This window comes from Sturnus vulgaris, chromosome 18, assembly GCF_052056855.1.
Source record: "Sturnus vulgaris isolate bStuVul1 chromosome 18, bStuVul1.hap1, whole genome shotgun sequence".
Taxonomy (NCBI): Eukaryota; Metazoa; Chordata; class Aves; order Passeriformes; family Sturnidae; genus Sturnus; species Sturnus vulgaris.
The window spans coordinates 4874585-4896771 of NC_142260.1; the positions used below are offsets into that span (position 1 = coordinate 4874585).

The following is a 22187-nucleotide window of genomic DNA, read 5'->3' on the forward strand; positions in this document are numbered from 1 at the left end:
CAGTGTCACTGTGAGTCCCCATGAGTCCCCCCATCCCACCCGAGGGTCCCACTCCAGCCCCGGGGTGGCTCCGGGTGATGCTGGAATTGGGCTGTGAGGCCACAGGTACAACCAAGTGATCAACCTTGCACCTCGCACAAGGAACAAACATTTGGGCTAAAAGGTCTAAAATCAGCTTTATTTACAGCAGGAAAGACAAAATAAACCCCGCCAGGATGAGGGCCAGGCTGCTTCAGGGGCTTTTCATCGGGAGTCACCTGTTCCAGGAATTACAAGCCATTGATTCTTCCCAAGGGAAAGAGTCAGAGCTGCCATGTTGCACCAGGAGAACAGAAAGAGCCAGAGAAGTTCCTGCTGGCTTCTTTCTCTTTGCCTTCCCTGCACATTTTTTCCCCATATGGGAAAAAGAACACACCTAATCCAGCCAGGGTGTGTTTTGTGAGCAGTTTGGTACATGGGACAAAATTCCCTTCATAGCTGTGGACCCGAGTTAGCCCAAGGGCAAAGGAATTCCCAGTGGGAACAGGGAGAAGGCAAAAGAACACCCAGCCATCCATGAAGAGGGTTTGCTGGAGTCTGAATCAGAGGAGGAGGAATGGCTGAGCCCTGGCTGTTGCAGGAAGAGAGAAGCAAATAAGCAAAACACCCCCCAAGGCAAGGCAGGGGTTCCTTTTGTACCTTCCAAATTCATAAACAAATCAACAAATCCCTCATTGATTCCCCCCAACTCCTGACTGCGGGGGGAATTCCACTTCAACCTCTGCTTTATTGGCACAGCATCTCCCCAAAATGCTCTAAAACCAGGGTGCCAAGGTAACCACAATTAACTGGACCTCCTGCCACCAGATTTCTTTACCCTGATTTAGTAACTTAGTTTGCACATGTGTGGGAAGGTTCCACACAGCTGCAAATCCATGTGGTTATCCTTTCCCACAGGGTCCAGCCTGGCTTGCCCACAAGGATGATAAAGACAACCAAGCCAGGATTTAATGAAAGTCCTGCTCCCCTGCATCTTTTCCCTGCCACAATTTGAGAGTATCCAGGCCCAGATCCATTGCTAATTCCATCCTAAAGCAGCACAGCACAGGTTTCCTTTCAGCCCAGGAGTATGATCTGCAAGTCCCAGGGAAATGGAGAGCGGCCACATGGAATGTAAGTCACACACTGGTACTCCCAAATCCCAATAAATCAGCATCCTAAATCCTACAGCTTGCAAAGCTCAGATGGATTATGGAGTATCCACAAGTCCCTGGATTTGTTAGTTCCGGGTTTTCAGCAAGAGAGGTGATGTGGAAGTGGCCCTTAAAAACAGCCCACGGGATTGTGGACAAGGCAGGAGGTCACGGCCTGAGCCATGACCCCAAAATCATGTTCGACATGAAGATCCCTTTGGAGCCAAACTTGTTTTGGAAGAGCTGTCTGGGCCCAGCAACAATGAGGAGCTGGAGGGAGGAAAAGTCACCGGGAAGGTGAAGTTGTGGCCGAAGGCTCCTCTGGAAAACGTGTGGACAGGTCTGCGGATGGTGGGGTCTGGCCTGTGCCACCTGCCCTGCTCGGGGGTCTGTGACACCTCCCAGCCCGGGCTCAGGTGCCTGCCCGGGACACCAGGTAGTAGAGGATGAAGAAGATAAGGATGAGGGCCACGGACACGGCGAGCAGCAGCCGGCGGTTGTCCCGGCCAGAGCGCGCCATGCCGGAGAAACGCTTCACACTGCCCGACAGCAGCCCCGTCACGCTCAGGAAATCCGAGTCCTGGTGGGAAAAAACACCTTGGATGCGTTGCAGAATCATGGAACGTCTTGAACTCACAAGGAGGGGCTCACAAGGATGAGCCAGTCCAACTCCAGGCCCTGTACAGGACACCCCAACAATCCCGGTGATGATTTAGCCCCTTAAGGGATTTTGCCATCCCACCTCTCATCCCAGTTCCCTGATTTGTGTCTATTTCCCAGGTCCTTACCATGCCATCCAGGTAGCGGTTCTGTTCCTCAGCATCCTTGTCAATATCCAGAGCCAGCTGCAGGGCAAGGAAGGAAATGGGCATTAATGAGCTTTTAACATCCAGAGAACCTTTAAAATCTGAAATGCAAATATTCAAACAAACTGCTGCTTTCCTAGCTCCAACAGACACAAAGGAGCTTATCTGCTGCAGGAACAAGGAAAATAATTCGCATTTCCCTGTCAGGCAGGTGAACTTTTCCAGGTCTGAAAATAAAGCCTGTCTAAATCTGCCAGGTAGAGAGGGGAGTTGTTTAAACTCTGGGACACAATGGTAAGAATTCAGTCTGCCCTTTTACACAGTGACTCATTGACTTCTTTCATGGTTTGTATGAAGTTTTTAATAACAATTTAGAGCTTAAAGCTCTAAATCAAAGCATTTGATGTTAACAGGAGCAAACTAGCTTTAAGAACTGTTATATAGAGACATAGGCATTTTCCAAAATTAATCTTCCTGCCTTCCTTTCATTATTTTTTTCCCCCAAGGAGGTGAGTTTAGCAACACCCCTGGGTTCAAGGCTAGGTCAGACAGGGCTTGGAGCAACCTGGTCTAGTGGAAGGTGTCCCTGCCCATTGGAAGGGGTGGGACTGCATGAGCCTTATGGTCCTTTCCAACCCAAACTTTTCCATGGTTCTGTGATCCCCTGCAGGACTCCTAGGCAATCAGAGCCTGTCCTTCACCTCAACACCTGATGTCACCTCGGGCACTCACCGACTTCAGCCTGGTGACCTTGCTGGCCAGGCTATCGGCCATCCGCTTGTTCTCCACATCCAGCAGGTCCTCCATGGCGCTCGGACTCTGCCCTGGGGAGAAGAACAAGGAGCTCACATCATCCCTGCCCCACCACGGCACAGCTCTGTTACCATCACAGCCCCTCCTCGCATGGTGTGAGCAGTGGAACCCTCCGAAAACGTGACCAAAACACCCCAGGCTGCCTCCAAACAAGAAGTCAGACTGGCACCCTGAATTGCCATCATGGCCCAGCAACACCCAGGGATGAGATTTTGGGTGAAACCCGGCAAACCCGGGGCCCTTTGCCCCTCGGCCGTGTTGGGGTCTCGGCACTCCCCCCCACTGTGGGGCAGCGGGGGGTCCGGGGGAGGAATTAGGAGTCCTGGGAAAATTAGGGGCTCAAAGGGGTACTTAGGGTTAATGGGGGGGCACTTAGGCGTTCAAGGGGACGATTAAGGATTAGGGGGGGCAATCAGGGGTTCGAGGAGAGCAGCCGAGCAACCCAAAAGGGGCCCAGGTGGGCAATGAGGGCTTACGGGGGGGGGCGGTTCCAGGTCTCGAGGGGAAAAATCGGGGCACTGCAAGACTGCCCGTGGGGTTCAGTGGGATCGGGAGCTCCTCCTCCTCCTGACTCGCTCCAGCCCCTTCTGCCCCCCAAACCTGTCCCTGTCCCTTGTCCCCTCACCTCGGCCCCGCTCCGCCATGGCCGCCCTGGCCCGTCCCGCCCCGCCGGGCGGAGCCGCCACGAAATGTCCGCCCGCTCTTCCTCCTTCTCCTCCTCCTCCTTCCCCCCGGCACCGGGACCCTCGGGCCGCTCGCCCGGGCCGGGGAGGAAAGGCTGGGAGTGCCCCCCGAGGGATCCCGGGCCGCAGGTACGGCCAGCGCCCTGACCGGGCACAGGGGGCTGCGGGAGAGAACAGGGGCTTGGGGACAAAAAATGGGGGGGATTGGGGACAAGTACAGGGCTTTGAATAGGGGTCTGGGGATAAAAAGAAGTTTTGGGGAAATAATTATGGGTTTTGGGGGGGGAATGCAGAGGTTTTGGGGAAAAAATAGGGGTTTGTGACAAAAATAGAGGTTTGAGGGGGGAAGTAGGGGGTTAGGGATATAAATAGGGGTTTGGGGATAAAAAAGGGGGTTTGGAATTTACTCCAGTGGTGGGGAAGGAGGTGGCAGTGTGAGGAGCTATTAGGAGTACGGAAAAGGGGGATATGCCCGATGATCCATTGGTTCATGTCATCGCCCCAAAAGCAGAGGTGGATCCCCTCCATCCCAGCCCCTGGGCATGGAGATGCTGTGTCCCTGTCCCGGACCAGCCCAGCCTCCTATCTCCGCATCTTTTCCCCTTCTAAAATGCAGGATCTGCCTCTTTTGGTCCCCCCAAAAAGCCCCTCTGGGGCTGGGGAGGGGACAAGCCGTGTGATTCCCAAACCCCTTTGGGGGCTCTGGGCCTGGGGTCCCCGTTTGTTGAGGTTGGTGTTACCAGCTCAGCCTCATCCTTATGGGGAACACGGAAGCCGAACACATGTCCGAGCCCAAATCTGGTGGATTTCCCTCCGCTGGGAGTCACGTCGCAACACCGTGGGCTGGCGTGGCTCCGTGAGCCGCTAAACTGGTGCCGTGTCCAAAATAATCCCGCGGTGCTGCGCATCTGCTCGCTGGCAGTGTCGGCGGGGACATCCTCCTGCTCCGGACGAGCCTTTTGGCTGTGCCTGCAGGGATCGGCCATAATCCAGCCCGCCACCAAACCCTCCTCGCTCTGCTTCCCACCACCTGCCAAGGTAGCTCCGCCTGGAGCCGGAGGATGCTCTCCCGCCTGACTGCCTCGCCGCTCCATCCCTTGTCACTCCACGGGAATGTTTTTGGCTTTATTTGTTATTTCCCCCCCTGTGCGGCAGCAAAAATCAGGGCAGGCGGGGAGGAGGAGGAGGAGGCAGGGAGCTATTTCAGGGAGCTGCTGTTATCTGCTCCACGTTAATCCTCAGCTGGTGGGGGGAAGGTTTTCCCTGAGTGCTTTCCTGGGAGGGCATATATTAAACATTGAAAAGCAAAGCGAGGAAGAAGAGGATTAGCAGGAGAGAGAGAGGAAGCTGGCTGCTGGCTTTGCTCGGGTTATCCATCTGCTCCACTTTTATGGATGCAGCAGTGTGAGCAATATCACTCGGGATTTCTTTGTGTTGCTTTTTTTCCCTCCTTGCTCTCTCCACCTCTTTCTCTCTTCCCTCTCAGAGATCTGTGTGTGCCGAGGTGCTTTTCCATCACCCTGGAACTCCCCTTCCTCTGGGTTGTGCCATAGCTGAGCTGTTGGGATAATGGAGCTCCAGGCTGTGGTATCCACGCTGGAAAGCGGGGAGCAGGACACCGTTCTCAAGGTGCTCCAGGTCTACAACCAAGAGGTAAGTGATCATCAACCCCTCCCTCAGCTCAGGGACTCCTAAAAAAATTATTATCCAGATAATAAATAAAGTGAAACCTGGCCGGGAGATAAAGAGTACTGAGTAGGAGGAGCTTTTATGTTAAGGCAGTTTTGGAGGTGCTGAGAGAGTCCAGGGAGGAGCTGCAGGTGAAATGATGTTGAGATTTGCAAGTCAAAGATCATTAGAGGTGACTGCTGGGATCTCATATGGGCACGGCTCTGAAAGCAGTAGATGGCAAATAATGAAACCCCAATGATCTGGAAGCAGAGATGGGAGCGTTTCTAGCCTTAGAGTAGGAAAAGATTATCCGTGGTGGTGAATTTCTGCTTGGAGAAAGGAGACTGAAGGGACACCTGAGGAGCAGCAGAGGGGCAGCTCCAGTCTCTGCTCTCTGTGACCAGTGACAGGACCCAAGGGAGCAGCTGGAGAGGTTTAGGTTGGATATTAGGAAAAGGTTCTTCTCCCAGGGGGTTTCTGGGCACTGAACAGGCTCCCCAGGGAATGGGTGCAGCCCTAAGGCTGCCAGAGCTCCAGGAGCGTTTGGACAATGCTCTCAGGCACAGGGTGGGATTGTTGTGGTGTCTGCACAGGGCCAGGAGCTGGACTGAATGGATCCTGTGGGTTCCTTCCAGCTCAGGATATTCTATTCTGTGAAAGCCTGTTTGAAACTGACTCTGGTTGTCAGGGAAATTTCCTTCGGAGGTTTCCCCTGGGAGGGGCTGGCCCTGTGGATCACTCTGACTCACTCTGCACCAGGCTAGAGTAGGTGGAAGCCATCAGGGAAAACCTGAGGAATATTTTGCAAGAGTGTGAGAGAGAGAGAGAGTGTGTGGAACTATTCCTAACAGTCGAATTTGGAATGTGGAGCTACTGGCCAAGAAGGAGCAGGTGTCTGTTAAGGACAGCATTGAGGATTAACAGCACCAGCAGCAGGTGCAGCGCTGGCATCCTCAGGGTGCAGACAGTGTCTGTGTGCCCCCAAACCACAATATTTCCTGTTGGATTCCCCCAGCTGGGTCCTTCCTGGGGTATCAAGCTTAGGGAACTGGAACCACAGGGTTTGCTGGCCCGTCTGGAGGAAATGGAGCAGTCAAAGAGGATTATGAAACTGCAGATAAACCTGGCACGGCCTGGCATTGCTTCTGCTGCAAGACTGATGGTTCTGTATCCTTTTCCTGCGGATTTGTTTTAATTCACTGTTGTGCACTCAGTTTTTGCTTGCTGGGAATAAACTACAGCTAAAGCAAAACCCCAGGTTTGGCCAAAATATCCCCAAATGAGATTACAGCCTGAGGAGAGGATGTGCTGAGGTAAGAACAAGCAGCCTGCTTGTGGAACACAGCGGTGCCAAGACCGAGCCATCAGCTCCTAGTAACGTGGATGGATCAGCTCATGGAGCTCACACACAGCCTGGCTGGAGTACACCTGTCCTGCCCCCACACCTGGGGCTGCTCCAGGCACTGTGTCCATTGCTGCTTCCAGGCTGCACAGAACCAGTTCCATCCCTGGGCTCTTGGTGACTGCACACACATAATCAATGTTTTATGGATTTTAAACTTTTTAATTCTCCAAGCTGGGATCAAACTCTCTCTTGGTATGAACAAGGATTGCTTCAATCACTGTGAAGTGCTGCTTCTCCCCAGGCACCTGTGATCTCCTGTGCTCTCCAGTTCCATGGGAGCAGGTTTGGTCAGGAAAGAGATTTGTCAGTGAGGAACAAACGAAATAGCAAGAGAAACACAGTGAATGGAGATCAGGAGTGTTGGTTAGCATGGGGACAGGATGGAGTGTGGAGTTCACGTCCCTTGTGTTTAAAGAACGACCTGGATAACCACAAGAATCCATTCCCATATACCAATGAGACAGGACTTCTTTTGGTCAGAAAAAGGAATAATAAATATCAAGGGGAGATGTGTAGGCACAGTTCAGTGGTATTGCTGAGCAGGGGAATTACTGGCTCTGATGGGATATTGGGATTGGGATGAATACCCAATGTGCTGCTGCAGTATTTAAACTAAATCCATCTGTCAGCTGGCCTGTGGCATTCCACTGGTGCTGTGGATCCAGGGGTGATACCCATGATGTGGGGGGGGGACTGTCAGGAGATGGTGTGCTTGCTATTGCAGCATGTTTTGGACTTGCTGCTTTCCAGCTGAATGGCTCTGCCCTGGTCCCATAGAGTTTTAACCTGTTCCTCTTTCTGATTGATTTTGTTTTTCCCACAGAAATCTCAGTGCTTCATCTTTGAGGATGAGGAGCGGGAAGAGAGGAAGGTAGGCACATGCTGTTTGCTTTCCTCCTCTGGTCAGTGTGTAAATCTGCTGCTCTGTACTCATATCCAGCTGGGCTTGGCAAGCAGCTCCCATTGGAGAAGAAATGAGAGTTTTCCATTAACTTTGTTAGGGAATGGTGCTTGGAGTGTCTGGCTCTGGTTTTTCCATCAGTAGTTGGTGGTTTTGGATCATGGAACCAACACTGGTTCCATGATCCATATAGTCCCAGCCATGGATGTGATCTCTGGTGCCTCTGGACAGGGATCACAGCAGTGCTGGTTCCAGGGGAGGGTGAGGGGCTCTGCTGGGAGCCAGCAGTGGGATTTGCCAGGAGCTGTGTATTAGCAAATCCTTTGAGCTGGTGTAATCTGGCACTTGGAGGGAAGGAACATTCTGCCTGCTCATTCCCGCTCCTGCAGCTCTTCATGCCTGGCTGTTCTGCCATAAGAATGACTGTTTTCCCTGGATTGTTTTCCAGCTGGCTCAGTTCTGTGGTCAGTTCACAGCCAATGGCTATGTTAGCACAGTGAGTGCAAGCCAGGTGACCCGGGTGGAGAGTGGGACCTCCTTTGGCTGTGCCAGGGCCAGCTGCTGCCATATGGAACATTCCAGGCACAGCCTGAAACATGGGACTGGATCTGATGAGATCTGAGCTCTTTGCTTTGCACTGACCCACTGTTTGAGCTGGGACGGTCACACAGGGCGTGGCTTCAGGCACAGTGTCCCACTTTCAGGGTGTGTGCCATGAAATATGAGATGAACATCACCACTAGTTCCTGGTGCTTGGGTGTTCATATGGTTCAGCTTCAAGTACACACTCTGAGCCAGCCTGAGGCTTTGGTTGCTGGGTCTGGATCTGGAACTCTTGTTTCCCTGTGAGAAAGGATGGTCTTGGAGGTCTTTTCCAACCTGGATGATTATGATTAATGACTAATGATTATGATTAATGATTCCAACCTTACTGATTCTCTGATTATTTCGAAGTGCAACCAATGGGGCTATTAAGCCACTTAAAAACCTCTTTTTTTTGTTCTTTCACTCTTGTAACATCACAGAAAGACCTGTGCTCTGAGCTGTGTTGTGTTTGAGGTCTGGTGGGCTCCCCCAGGGGTGTGTGTGGGTTACTGGTGTAATGTGAAGTGTCGCCACACATGGTTCAGCCTGAGCTGCCCGTGTCTGTGTGGCCTTACCTGTGCTGCTCCGTGACTCACCATTCCCTGTGAGCTTCGCAGCTCCCGTGAATTGTGTTAGTGGGGCTCTGCCAGTCTGTACCCATGGAAGATCTGGGCCAGTAGGTCTCCAGACAGCACTGAAATTAAGGAGATGCTGCTCATTTGAATCTCCTGAGATCTCTTCACCTCTTTCCCAAGGCATCAGGTGCTCTCCTCACCTCCCTTGGGTCCTGTGTCCCTCCCTTGTGCAGTGGGCAGGTCGGCCCTGCCAGCCTGAACCATCCTCATCAAGGCAGAGCTACAACAGTGACCTGTTTGTGCTCTCCCTTTGCACCCAATACACTCTGCAGGACATTTTTTCCTAGTTGTTCTTCCCAAACTGGTCAGGATCAATGGCAGAGCCAGGCACTTTCTGAGCGCTGCCGAGTGACTCTGCCAGGTGACACTGCTGTTGTCCAGGGGAGAGCATGCCAGGGCCACAGGGAGCACTGGGAAGTGTCGGTATCCAAGGCATTTCTTGTTTCCAACTGCACAGAAAATGGCCCAGCTGCTGATCAAGTTCTTGGAGAGGGAGCTGCAGCCATCCTGCCAGGTCACCTGCCTGGAGAGCATCCGCATCCTATCCCGGGACAAGCACTGCCTTGACCCTTTCACCACCAAGGAAGGCCTGAAGACCCTCTCCAGGCATGCCGGCATCGATTACTCGGAGGAGCTCATCCGGGAGGTCCCAGACTTGGATGTAATCCTGGAATCCCTGAAATGCCTGTGCAACATCGTGTTCAGCAGCGCCATGGCGCAGGAGCTGACGGCAGAGGGGCGGCTGGTGGTGGGGCTGGCCCGGCGCATCAAGCTCTACAACGAGCGGAGCCTTCCTCACGACATCAAGTTCTTCGACCTGCGCCTGCTGTTCCTGCTGACGGCCCTCAGGGTGGACATCCGGCAGCAGCTCGCCCAGGAGCTCCGGGGAATCAGCCTCATGACAGACACCCTGGAGCTGACCCTCGGGGTCAAGTGGTTGGACCCCTACGAAGTTGCCACCGAGGAGGGACTTCTCCCACCTTTGCCTCGGCAGGAGACGGAGCGAGCCATGGAGATCCTCAAAGTGCTCTTCAACATCACCTTTGATTCCAGCAAGAGGGAGGTGGACGAGGTGAGCTCCTTGGGCCTATGGCATTCACGTGTCTCTGGGCCCTGGCTTTGCATTTTCTTGTGTACCAGACTGGTCCTTTGCACCCTCAGGGTGGTGAGGGACTCGGATGTCCTTAGGGCACTGCCTCTGTCCAGTGCAGTATTATCCCTTACTTTGCTTGTGCTTTTAGAGCATTCCCAAATGGAGAATTAATTCTGCTTTCCCTGGAGCACCCTGCGTCCATGATCAGGCTGCTGGAAGGGGGGAATAGGTTGCAGGCTCTGGGATGTGTGGGATCCCCTTTGCTGATTGAGGTGTTCTTTCTCCGTGCTGGGGCCAGGAAGATGCTGCTTTGTACAGGCACTTGGGTGCCCTCCTGCGCCACTGCCTCATGATCTCTGCCGATGGCGAGGACCGCACCGAGGAGTTCCACAGGTCTGTGTTGGGAAAAGCTTCACCTGGAGCTTCACCTGCTCCCCCAGGCACTTCCTGCCTGACCTTGGGTGATTGGGAGGGACCCTGCTGACCAGCAGGTCTTGGGTTTAGCCTGCGTATCCCTCACGCTGCTGGAACTCAGAAACAGCCTTTCCTGCCCTGGGAATGCCATGCCTCGTGGCCCCTGAGGTCTTGTTCCATGTACTGTGTCAGGATGTCCCAACGGTCACATCCACGTCAGTGGGCAAGTGGCCAGAGAAGAAGTGTGCTGCTTTAAAACGTTCATGAGGTGGCCTTAATTAGTCTTAAGCCATGCTGAGAAATTGGCTGTGTCATGTTGCCAAGCATTACCAGTGCAGGAGTTTCAGTTTGGAGCAGGTGACACCACCCTGTTCCCAAGAATGCAGAGTTAGGGGGATCCCAAGCAGCACTGGCATGGAACATCAGGATTAGGGGTGACACAGGAGGCTCCAGAGACAGACCTTGGACCACCGAAATTGGTCCTGCTTGGCTCTATGTCAAGATCTGAGGGTTCTCAGATGTCACTAAAGCATCTTTGGACTCTCAGCATATAGTTAGCTCCCCAAAAAGCATCTTAAGTTATCCCCTTTCAGTGGTGTGAGAAGCTTGAGATGCTCCAGGAAAAACTTGGATCGTGGGGTCCTCACATTAATGCAAGTTAATGATGGGCCTTCATTTCTGAAGAGCTGAAGAACTTCTGTGAGCAAAGCTCCATCACTGTGTGTTCACTTCCCTTCTCTTTCACACCTGCAGCCACACTGTCAACCTGCTGGGCAACCTGCCCCTGAAGTGTCTGGATGTTCTCCTGACTCCCAAAGTGCGGCCGGGCTCGCTGGAGTACATGGGTGTCAACATGGATGCGGTCAGCATCCTCCTGGACTTCCTAGAGCGGCGCCTAGACAGGGTGAGTGGTGGGGCTGCTGCTTCCCACGGGTCCAGGACACCTTTCCCTCAGCTTGGAAGAGCCTGGTGGGAGCAGCAGGCTTGGTTTGAAGTTAGCCCTTTGTAGGAGGGACAGCTTTTAGCAGAGCTGTGGTTGGTGGGACTGAACCAACATCCCTGAACTGGGAAGGTGACTGCCACTGCTTCGAGGGCTGCAGGCAGTGAGATCAGTGGAACAGTGGTTGATTAGCTGATGATTAACTGGGTGGTTGACAAATTGGTTCTGTTTCACTCAGCAGTGATGCAGTGGGCAGTTCTGGAAACCTGAGTTCATTTTATTTTCAAGCTGACTACAGTTTTCAGCCTCTGGAGTTGTTCCAAAGGGCCTCCAAATTTTACCACTGCACTGGATGCCCTGCCCAAATATTTCTGGCACTGCCTGTGCCACAGCAAGTGGTGTGGGGAGGAAGGAGGCACTGCATGCCTGTGGCAGAGGTCGGGAAGCTCCGTGTCCATCCATCTCCCTGATGGTCTGTGCTCATGTCCTCCAGCATGAGCCAGACAAGCTGAGCTCAGCGTGATTGACTTCCTTCTTCTGGGCATGTTTCTGCAGGGCCACAAGCTGAAGGAGAGCTTGACCCCTGTGCTGAACCTGCTGACAGAGAGTGCCCGAGTCCACCGGCAGACCAGGAAGTTCCTGAAGGCCAGGGTATGCTGTGCTCAGCCCCACGTTCAGGGCTGCAAAGCCCTGCTTGTGGCCACCCTCCACACACCTGTGCTGTGGGTGGCTGAGGCCTTTGGCACCCACAGTGACCTGTCACCCTCGCTGTGACCCTGCAGGTGCTGCCGCCGCTGCGGGACGTGCGGAACCGGCCGGAGGTGGGGAATTCCCTGCGGAACAAGCTGGTGAGGCTCATGACACACATCGACACCGACGTCAAGCACTGCGCCGCCGAGTTCCTCTTCGTGCTCTGCAAGGAGAGCGGTGAGTCCTGGGAGACGCTGGCATTGGGACTGTCTTGGTTTGAAAGACAGGTGCCTGCTAAGAAAGGCAGGAGCCTCTCTTTGAAATGGAGAATGTAAACCCCTCCCTCCAAATTATTATAATTTTGAAATTAAGGGGCTCTCAGGCAACGATATGGGAATAGGTATAACAGTTCTTTACTAGGAAAATTAAAATAGAAATACAGTATTACAAAGAACAAACCCAAAACACTGACAGAGTCAGAATACAACCTGACACCCCATCAGTCAGGGTGTTGGTAGCAGTCCCAAGCTGCCTGCATCCTCCTCCAGTGACAGATGTGGTTCTGTTCAAGCAGTGCTCCTGTAGAAGATACAGTTTTCCTCCGAAGGGCCAATGATGATTTGGAAAGGGCTGGCTTTCCTCTGGGATGCAGTGGAAAAAGGCTGCTCTGACATTCCAAATCTCAGTTTTTATCTAGGTAGGAAAGGCTTGGCTCCTCCCCCTGGCTTTATCAGTCATGCAGTGGGATTCAATGGCCCATTAACAGAGGATGTGTTCCTGGAGGAAGGATGGGTTGTGGAAAAGATAAGGATGACTGCCCCACCTGATTTTAACAGATGGCCCATTAGCAGAGAATATCTCCCACAGAGATGAGGATCACTGCCCCAGCTGATTTCAACAGATGATGATAGAATTCATACTTTTAGTCACATCCTGTATTGCAGCCTAAGACAGGACCCTCAGCCCCACTGAGCAGGGAAGAGGGGAGAGCTCTAGGAGCTCTGTGGGAATGAGGTGATGCCTCTCAGGCCAGCGGTGAGGGAGGAGCTGTGCTGGAGGACACCCCAGCACCCTGCACACAGCCTGGCCCATGTTCAGCTCCCACGCATGGGCTTTGCTCCGTGTCAGCATCTCCGTGTCTCCATGGCCTGGAGATGTGACACGACAGGGCTGCTGGGGCTGTGGGAACACGGGGCTGGAGGCAGGAGGGGAGCACAGGGTGGTCTCTGTCCCTTCTCCTGGCAGTGTCCCGGTTTGTGAAGTACACGGGCTACGGGAACGCCGCGGGGCTGCTGGCGGCACGGGGCCTCATGGCCGGCGGCCGGGAAGAGGGGGAGTACTCGGAGGATGAAGACACGGACACGGAGGAGTACAAAGAGGCAAAGCCCAAGTAAAGAGATCCTCTCCCCCTCTAGAGCTACCCTTCTTCCACAACTTCCTCTCCTGCTTTATCCCTCTTCATCTCTCTTCATGCACCTCCTGCCATCTCCCTGTTCTGCTCTTCCACGTGCAGCAGAGGTGGACGTGCCCGTTTTTCCTATCCCTCTCCAGAGCTCAGTGTTGCTTGGTTTTGGTTCCTCTTTCTCCCTTCCCTCTCTTTCTTTTTCCCTTCCCTCTCTTTTTTTTTTTCCCTTCTTTCTCCTTTCCTCTGCAGTGGGTGGTATCTTGAGGGTGAGGGGTCCAGGCCTGTCCCTACCCATGAGTCCCCCCCCCACCTCTTCAGTGTCCCTGCAGGTTGGGCTTGGTGGGATTTTCTCCATTAGCTTTTGTCTTCTGCCTTGAGGAGAGGGAGGAAATGTCACCTGCCCTCATGTACCTCATTTCCAGTGGCACTGTGGCATTGGCAGGAGGGGAAGTTAGAGGAAAGGGAGGTGTTTGTAAGGATGTAGGTCAGAAGACCTTGTAGAACTGTCATGGCACTTGGAAGCACGAGCAGCAGTGACAGCCAGTCCTGCTATGCCATTCCTCTGCTCCACGAGGCTCAGAAGCATTGCTAACAGCCCCTTGTCACCTGCTGTCCCCCTCCTGAGCCCTGGCCTCGCTGCTCTCTTTGCAGCATCAACCCTGTGACGGGACGTGTGGAGGAGAAGCTGCCCAACCCCATGGAAGGGATGACAGAGGAGCAGAAGGAGCATGAAGCCATGAAATTGGTCAACATGTTTGACAAGTTGTCCAGGTACTGGGACATGGTGGGTGTTGGGGGATACATCTGTCACACATCTTCTTTTGGCTGTGTTCCCAAGGCCTGAAGGGATCTAGGGGCAGGAATGGCATGGGATATGTGGGGAAACTCTTCCCTCAGTATGGCCCCATGATGTGCAAGGGAAGCGCTGCCAGCTCCTCCAGCTGTGGCATGATGGGACACTGTGGAATTCCTTGCTGTACCTGTGCTCTTCCCAAGCACTTGCTGCTCACCAGGTTTGTCCAGGTGCTTGGGAAGGACAGCAGCCTCTGTCCTGGCAAAGCTGCTCGGGGGAAGCAGCATTTTGGGGACAGACAGAGGGCACAAGTGGCAGGTAGTGACACCAGCCACTTTCCCTGTTGGAGTGCTTTCTCCAGTTATCTCTGACCCAGAGGAGCCCAAGTGAGTTCAGGCTTTCAAGAGTAGGAGGAAGTAATTCCACGTGTGGAGGGAGAGGAACGTGAACACCAGTGTTAGTTTTCCTCTGGGAATCCTGAACCACACAGAACAGGACTCTAGAAAGGAGCCTATTCTAGGGAATAGGACTGTGCATTCCAGGCTATGCCTGAAGTTTTAGAGCTGGGACTGTCCCCACTTCTCAGAAGGGATCTTTAGTGGTGCTAGGGGTGTTCTAGGCCATTTCCACAAGCCCCACATTCCTGCTGTATTCCTGGTCTGTTCCCATGCTCTGCTGCAGCTCTGTCTCACCTTCTCCCTCTCCTCTTGGCTGCAGGGAGAAGGTGATCCAGCCCATGGGCATCACTCCGAGTGGCAACCTGGCACCCATGGAGAACGCCATCCGCAACATCGCCGACGAGCGCTCGTCCTCCGACTCGGACCTGGGGCTGGACTGAGCCAGCTCCCGCCCCAGCCACAGAGAGCCAGGCTCCAGCTGCTCTCCCTCGGAACTGGTGCTGCACCCAGGGGCTGGCACTGCGCCAGGACTCTCCCTGTGGGATCTGGATCCAGCCTCACAGCCCACCACATGGAACACCTGCCTCCTTCCCAGCTCCATAGCCACCTCTCCTTCCAGAGGTCTCCGTGACCTGGCTCCACCTTGGCCTCTCCTATCAGCAGCCTTGAGGATTTCACACTCCACATTGCTTCCAGGACTCTCCAGTAGGATTTTTGGTTTTTAAAATACGTGCTGTTTGGGAAGAAGGGTCAGGGGGAGGCTCTACCTGCCACTTCATCAGGGTTCAGTGATGCACGGAGCCTCCTGTGTGCACGTGGCTGTGTGTGTGCCCAGCCCCACAGTGGGGGCTGCTCCCCAGGAATGCCGTGGGAAGGGGGGCTGCCAGAGAGGGGTGTGGGCCTCCAGTGGGAGTGGGATCTGCAGGGCATGGTGCAGGTGGCTGTATCCATGTCTGTGCACACCCAGAATGTGTGGGTGAGCAGAGCAGAGCTTGGATGCTTCCAGCATTCCGTTGGCTGTAGGAGAGAGCGCTCCGATGTCCCTTCCCTGGCACTGGGCACTGTCCCTGTCACCACCCAGCTGGGTTTGGGCATTCGCCTCTCCCAACTTTCCAGACAAAAGGCCGATACCTGTGCTCTGTCCTTGGCTCCTCCTTGCTGTCCCCAGGTCGCTGTGTCCCCCAGGGGCTGCTGTCGGGCCTGGTGTAGATTTGTCTTTATTTTTATTCCTGTTTTCTTTGGAAAGAAAATCTTCCCATTTGTCTCATGTATCCGAGTTCCCAAACCTCCCGTCACGAGTAGGAATGCACAAGTGATGCTAGAATAAAGCCAACCTGACACATGGGATTGTGGCCGTGATTCCTCTGAGCAAGGAAATCCCCATGGCTGTTCCTGTGGCAGAGGATCCCAGGTGTTCCTGCTCATGTGTCCTTAGGAGCTGGGGGTGTTCCTGAACATGGTCTAGGAGGTGAAGAGCTGGAGGGGTGCTGTGCTTGGTTTTCCAGTCTCCACTGCTGAGGCCCCTCCAGTGCTGTGTCCAGCTCTGGGCCCCTCATGGCAAGGACAATATTGAGGGGCTGAAGTATGTCCAAGGAAGGGAGTGGAGCTGGGGAAGCGTCTGGAGCACAAGGAGCTGAGGGGGCTCAGCCTGGAGAAAAAGAGGCTCAGGGGGGACCTTCTGTCTCTCCACAACTCCCTGACAGGAGGATGCAGCTCCCAGGGAACCAGGGACGGGTCAAGAGCTCTGCCAGTGGTGGTTCAGGTTGAACATCAGGAAGAATTTCCTCATGGAAAGGGCTGTGAGGCATTGGAAAGGGTGACACAGGGAGGTGGTGGAGTCCCCATCCCTGGAGGTGTCCAGGGAAGGCCTGGATGTGGCACTCAGTGCTCTGGGCTGGTGGCAAGGTGGGGATCAGTCACAGGTTGAACTCGATGATTTTGGAGGTATTTTCCAACCTGGATGATTCTGTGTTTCTGTTTAGTTCCTGACTGAGCCCCAAGTGCCATTCCAGGCTGCTGGGCTGGGGACAGCTCTGCTCTGTCACAGTCTGAGCTTTTAGGCCAATTGCATTTTTCTCTCTGTTCTAACTAGCAAAACCTGTCCCCCCCAGTCCTTCTGTGTGCTGACACAGACTCCTGATCCCTTCCCAGCTGTTGCAGCTTTCCAAGCTTTCTGTGAAAAAGGAAAAGAGGGGGGGTCTGGTGTTTTTAATGCAGTTGCTTCTGATGTTGTTTCAATTTTCCGGAGTGCTTAAATCCCTAAGAACAGCTGCCAGGCCTGGCCTGGAATGCCCTGGGGCAAGGGCTGAGCTTGACACTGGGTGTTTTGGGATGTGTCCATAAAATCATGGAACTCTGTTTCGGGGGATGGTTATAAACTAAGTCCCCACCATTTCCAGTGTGGATATGCCACAAAGCTCTGCATTGTGTTGTGGCAGGTTTGGGACACAATAGGATGTGGCTGCAGTGCTGTGACACTGCCACCCCCCAGGATGGCATCTACAGCAGGAAAGGGCATTTGTGTGAGGGGAAAAAAGGGAACAAAGGTACTAAAAAGCAGGTGAAAGAAGCAGTGGTGGGGACAGAAGGTATGACTTTACAGAAACGCCCTCAGGTGACATTCAGAAACAAATTATCTCTCTTTATTATTAAATAATTACCACTCCAGTGATTCAGAAATTCCCCCCCCAGCAGCTTGAGCTGGAATGGGAACGGGAGGCAGCCCCCCCTGCCCTGACTTGTCCCCTGATTAGCAGAGATTTCATGGAAGACTAAACACAGCCTGCAGCAGCTGAGGATCATGGCCAAGGGAACAGTGGCTGGGGAGGAGCTGTGACAGGAACTGGATGCTCAGCCCAGTGGGAGCTGCAAAACATTCTCCAGTCTGTCCTGGCCTGACCTTCATGGCATCCCAGCTCCTGCTTCATGGAACCAGTGCCTCTGAGAGGCTCTGGGATGGATGGATTGGAAGGAGGGAGATCCAAACAGCCAACGACAGACACGGAGCTCATCAGATGTGCTGGCATGAGCCCCCAGGCCCTCGGACACTTGCTGGTGACACCCATGGCTGGATGTCCTCAAGTGACGTGCTGAGGGGTGACAGGAGCACCTTCCTACTTGTCCTTGGCATCCAGCTGGAAACAGAGACCACAGTGTTTTCCAGGGAGCATCAAACATTCCAGCCCCAGCACCAGCCCCACAGGTTTCACAGAATCCTGGAATCCCAGCATGGTTTGGCTTAGAAGGGACCTTTAAGCTCATCCAGTCCCACCCCAGGCCATTGACAGGGACACTTTCCACTAGTCCAGGTTGCTCCAAGCAACTGGTTTTCCTCCATCACTGTTGCATCAGCATTATCCCTCAGGGATTCAGAGCAGCACAAGCATCAAGCCAAGGTCTGGCTGGTCACCAAAATGTTGGTACTGAAAAATCAAAAACCTGGCAAAAAGGCCAAGAATTGCTATTCATTCCTGCTGCATAATCTGAGGGAAGTAAGAACAACCTGGATGTTACAACTGGAATCTTGAAGCCAGATTTTATGAAGTCACGTTTAGGTAATGTATGCTCAAAAAATACAGCTGTGTTTGATGTCAAATGTGGAAAAAACTTCCCAGTGGTCTAAAGGAATGTAGTAATTAACATCAGCACTGAGCTCCGAGTAATTACAAACTTGTTCCCCTGCAATTTCCTGAAGATCCCAGAAGGTTACAGATGTGAGAATGGTGGGGAAAACTATTTAATCTATTTACTGCCAAGTGGAGCAGGATCCCCACTCCCTGTCTGGCCATGGTAGCACTGGTTGGGTCTCAGCACAACTGGAGCCTCCCTTCCCTCTCTCCTACTGCTTATTGCTCCAGAGGAACCTCTGGAAGTGGAAGCACAGCCATGAAGGGACTGTAGGGAGTGAGAGTTCCCAGCCCTGTGTTCACAGCCAAAGGAAGTGCTGCCTGTGGAACATCCCAGTTTTGTGTGGAGGCTCTGCTGCCTCACAGCCTGGCACTGCTGCCCAAGGGGATTTCCTGTCTGCTTACTCCCACCCCCTGGAATCTGCACCTCCAGCTACATCTACAGGGCTTGTCTGAGAACAAATCACACACCAGGTAACACCAAGTGAAGCTTTTAAGTCCCTGAGAGTGTCACTGCTTTCAGCCCAAATCCTGTCCTTTTCCATGTTCCTAATTCATCTGGGACTGGCAGATCCATATTTTCCCATCTACCACAGACACATTCAGCCCACAGCACTCTGCCCTGGCACACTGGTTGTGAAACAGCACTCAGGTTTGGGTTGGTTTTGGTGTTCTTTTCACTTTTTTGTGCAATGTGACCCCAGCAAGCACAAACCCACTCCCCTGCATAACTCCAGCACAGGGAACACGGGCTGAGGGGGGAGTTGGGGGGTCTGAGCCTCTTCCCACCTTCTCATTCTCCTTCTGGATCAGCTTTTCCATCTCTTCCTTCCAGCCCAGCAGCTCCACCATCTTCTCGACGCCGCTGACCACGTCCCCGAGCTGGGCCACGTCGTTGTGGCGCTGATACCACGCGAAGGGCCCCACCAGCTCCCGGTTGATGAGCACCCGGGGCACGGAGCTGCGCACGGCTCCGGCCAGGCTGGCAAAGGGCTCCACCTGAGGGGGCAACCCAGGGGGCACAGGGACAGTCACCCTGCCAGGGGCACCAGTTCCTGGCACGCTCGGCTTGGAACTGCTCAGTCACCCCGGCTCTGAGCAGGTGACAATGTCACCAGTTACCTGGTGGCCTTTCCTCACCTCTCCAGGTGCCCACCTGGTCTCCAGAGGGACTCTCAGAGCACCTCCACTTTATTTCTTACCCTCCACCTCAAATTTCACCTCTCTAACCCATTTTCTCGCCTTCTCTAAGCTTTCTCTCCCCTCTGGAGTCCCTTCAGGCCCCGTTTTCCATGTGCCTTTGTCCCAGGGGTATCCCTTATTCCCAGACCTCCAGGGATGTCCCGATGACGAAGAGCAGGTCTGCCATGGGGAAGTCTGTGAGGTGCAGGAGGAAGCGCTGCGGGAGCTCCTCGCCGAAGAACACGATGTCAGGCTTGACAACTCCAGTGCAGACGGGGCAGCGAGGGATCCTGTCCCCCATGACATCTCCCTGAAGGGAGAGATCCCAAAACTGCCTGTCACAGGGGTTCAGAACCACCACATGTCCTCAGAGCAACACCCAACCCCAAACCCAGTCCCCTCCATAAACCTCTTGTCCCTGAGGGCAAAAGAAGAGGTTTGGACCTGTCATTATGATAATAATTAATGCCTCCTTGTGTTAATTGTGCTGGGCTCACTCACCCTGAAGTCCTCTCCAGGGAAGTTCCTCCGACACACGGTGCAGGTGGCAGTGGCAAAGGTGCCATGGGCTTCCACCAGCCTGTCGGGAGGGATCCCAGCCGCTGGAATACAGTGTGTGGGAAAGGACTGAGCCAGAGCCTCCCTGTGTGCATCTCCCCTATCCTGCTTCTCCCCTCAACTCCTGTTGGAGATGGGAAGAGGGAGCTCACCTCTCTCCAGCCCATCGATGTTCTGGGTGTAGAGGCGCAGGAGCAGCCCCTTGTCGTGCAGCAGCCGGAGGAAATAGTGGGCGGAATTGGGGCGGTAGTTGCCAGGATAGAGCTCCTTGGCCAGGGTGAAGAAGGGCTTGGGGTTGACGAAGAAATAGCCCAGCTCAAAGATGGCCTCGGGGTAGGGGATGTCATACTGCTCCAGGTTGCTGTACAGACCACTCCCAGGGGATCTGTGGGGACAGGGGTCAGCTCAGGGGGGCTGCAGTGGGACCTGGGCTGGACACAAAATCCCAGGATCAATGAAGTTAGAAAAGACCTCCAGGACCATCAACCTGTCCAACCTGTGATGCGTCATCACCTTGTCAACAAGAGCACTGAGTGCCATGTCCGGTCATTCTTCGGACTCCAGCACCCTCCTGGGCAGCCCCTTCCAATGTTTAATCACCCTTTCCATGGACAAGACCTGAACCCTCCAAGGACACAGAGGATGGAGGCATCACCTGAAATCTGGGATGCCGCTGGGTGTGCTGATCCCAGCGCCGGCCATCACCACCACGCGCCGACATTCCTTCTTCTGGAGCAGCTCGGCCACGTCCTTCAAGGTGAGCTGCTGCTTCTCCTTGTCACCTCCCCGCTTGTCCCAAAAGGCTCTGGCAGCTGTGCTCAGACAGAAGGGCCTGGAGCTTTGGATCCTGCTCGGCACAGAGGGAAGCACAGCACTGAGAGAACCGACAGTGACTTTGGCTCGGGGGGGGGAGAAAATCACCCAAAAATTCCACAGAAAGCTCTTCCCTGGGAAGGATTGTGCTCAAGCTTCACTAGGAGAAAACTTGGCTGTTAGTCAGACCCAAACCCTGGATGAGACACCTCTGCAATTCCTTATGTGGATCCAAAATACCAAATCACCAGTATTCCTGTGAGAGGGTTTTTTGGACAGGGATGGACACAAGGCTGGACCAGCTGGGAATCACCAGTCTCAGTGTTGATTTACACTCCTCTGGGATCCAGGAGACCCTGCTGTGTCCTGAGTTCTACAAGTTTATCTCAAGGTGATGACAGACACTGTCATTTCCCTATTCCCCCCTTGTCCTCATCCAAAGGAATCACAGCCCTGTGGCCAGCTGGGCTGGGAACAGCCATTATCATCTAGGAACAGTCATTAGCAGTTCGGGAACAGTCATTATCAGCAGGGAACAGCTTCTCCCAGAAAATTAGTGCTGCTGGAGCAGGGCATTGTGCACAGTCCAAACCAGGCATGGGGAGAGCCAGAAGAGCTTGGCAAGCCCGAGGAGCAAGGACAGAGCTGGAAGTGTCTCCAGGCCCCAACGTGGTCAGCTCTGTCTTCCTTGGGATGTGACAGCTCCTTTGCAGGGACATGGCATTGCTTTCCCAGGGATGTGACACTGCACTGCCTTAGCCTGCTGTCACAGAGACGTGGCTCTGCCTTCCAAGGGATGTAGCACTGTCCTCCGTGGGATGTGTGACATTGACTTCCTAGGGAGGTGCCCCTGCACTGCCTTTCCCTGCTGTCAGAGGGATATGGCTCTGCTTTCCCAAGGATGTGACCCTGGCTTACCCTGCTGTCACAGGGATGTGACAACGCCTTCCCACAGATGTGACATCGCACTGCCTTTCCCTGCTGTCACAAGGACACGGCTCTGCCCTGTCAGACCGAGTTCACGGGGAGCTGAACTCACAGCCTTGGAAAAACACTGAGATTTCCCTGGCAGATCCCTGCTCTCCAGGCTCCCAGGCCAGCCCTGCCTCACAGAGCGATGTCCCTGCTTAGACGGGGACGGGACATCCTCCATCACGGGAGCACATCCCATCCCAACACCGATTCCCACCCTCCTCTTCCCTCAGGGATCCTCCAGCCCCCAGCCGGGCATTCCCTACCTACCTCCCGGCTCCGCCGCCGGCCAGCCCCTTCCCGTCCCCGCCGCACCGGGCGCCATGGCAGGGCCCTCGCTCCCACAGTCTCCTCCAGGCTGCAAGAGAGCAGAGCGGTGCTGGGGGCGGCCCGTGGCTCCCGGGGCTCCCCCCGGCCCCGGCGCTCACCGGCCGCCAGCAGCGCCCGCGCCCCGCGCTCCATCGTCGCTACCGCACTGCCGCGAGCGCGCGCGCCCACGCTCCCACCACCCGCCGCCGCTCACCCCTCCCGGGGCCGGTCCGGCGGTGCGGCCGCTGGGAAAGGCGGCGGGGGAAGGCGCGGGGGTTGGCGGCGCGGCGGCGTTGCCGTGGTGACCGCGGGGGCGCGGCGGG

At 54.4% G+C, this 22187-nt stretch overlaps 3 protein-coding genes across 7 annotated transcripts; 1 reads left to right on the plus strand and 2 right to left on the minus strand.

The window, feature by feature from the left end:
• Positions 1–157: 157 nt before the first annotated feature.
• BET1L (Bet1 golgi vesicular membrane trafficking protein like) lies at positions 158–4583 on the minus strand. Of its 2 annotated transcripts, none has more exons than XM_088175723.1 (4): positions 4505–4583; positions 2711–2802; positions 1961–2017; positions 158–1752 (listed from the first exon to the last, which is right to left on the minus strand). In XM_088175723.1, exons 1-4 carry the CDS (start codon positions 4566–4568, stop codon positions 1585–1587), a joined length of 381 nt encoding a protein of 126 aa, XP_088031849.1. In that variant the 5' UTR covers positions 4569–4583; the 3' UTR covers positions 158–1584. The 2 variants fall into 2 exon arrangements, with proteins under 2 accessions (XP_088031849.1, XP_014734364.2); XM_014878878.2 differs by lacking the exon at positions 4505–4583 and adding an exon at positions 3417–3482.
• Positions 3490–15749, plus strand: RIC8A (RIC8 guanine nucleotide exchange factor A). Of its 4 annotated transcripts, none has more exons than XM_014878876.2 (11): positions 3490–3603; positions 4961–5127; positions 7374–7421; positions 9129–9743; positions 10063–10157; positions 10932–11082; positions 11674–11769; positions 11901–12045; positions 13054–13198; positions 13865–13984; positions 14724–15749. In XM_014878876.2, exons 2-11 carry the CDS (start codon positions 5044–5046, stop codon positions 14842–14844), a joined length of 1620 nt encoding a protein of 539 aa, XP_014734362.1. In that variant the 5' UTR covers positions 3490–3603; positions 4961–5043; the 3' UTR covers positions 14845–15749. The 4 variants fall into 4 exon arrangements, with proteins under 4 accessions (XP_014734362.1, XP_088031847.1, XP_088031846.1 ...); XM_088175721.1 differs by lacking the exon at positions 3490–3603 and adding an exon at positions 4400–4512; XM_088175720.1 differs by lacking the exon at positions 3490–3603 and adding an exon at positions 4521–4878.
• Positions 15750–17019: 1270 nt separating this feature from the next.
• On the minus strand, positions 17020–22042 carry SIRT3 (sirtuin 3). Its single transcript, XM_014878912.2, has 8 exons — positions 21984–22042; positions 21826–21913; positions 20426–20617; positions 19923–20155; positions 19714–19814; positions 19361–19522; positions 18820–19029; positions 17020–17538 (listed from the first exon to the last, which is right to left on the minus strand). Exons 1-8 carry the CDS (start codon positions 22015–22017, stop codon positions 17518–17520), a joined length of 1041 nt encoding a protein of 346 aa, XP_014734398.2. The 5' UTR covers positions 22018–22042; the 3' UTR covers positions 17020–17517.
• Positions 22043–22187: the final 145 nt, after the last annotated feature.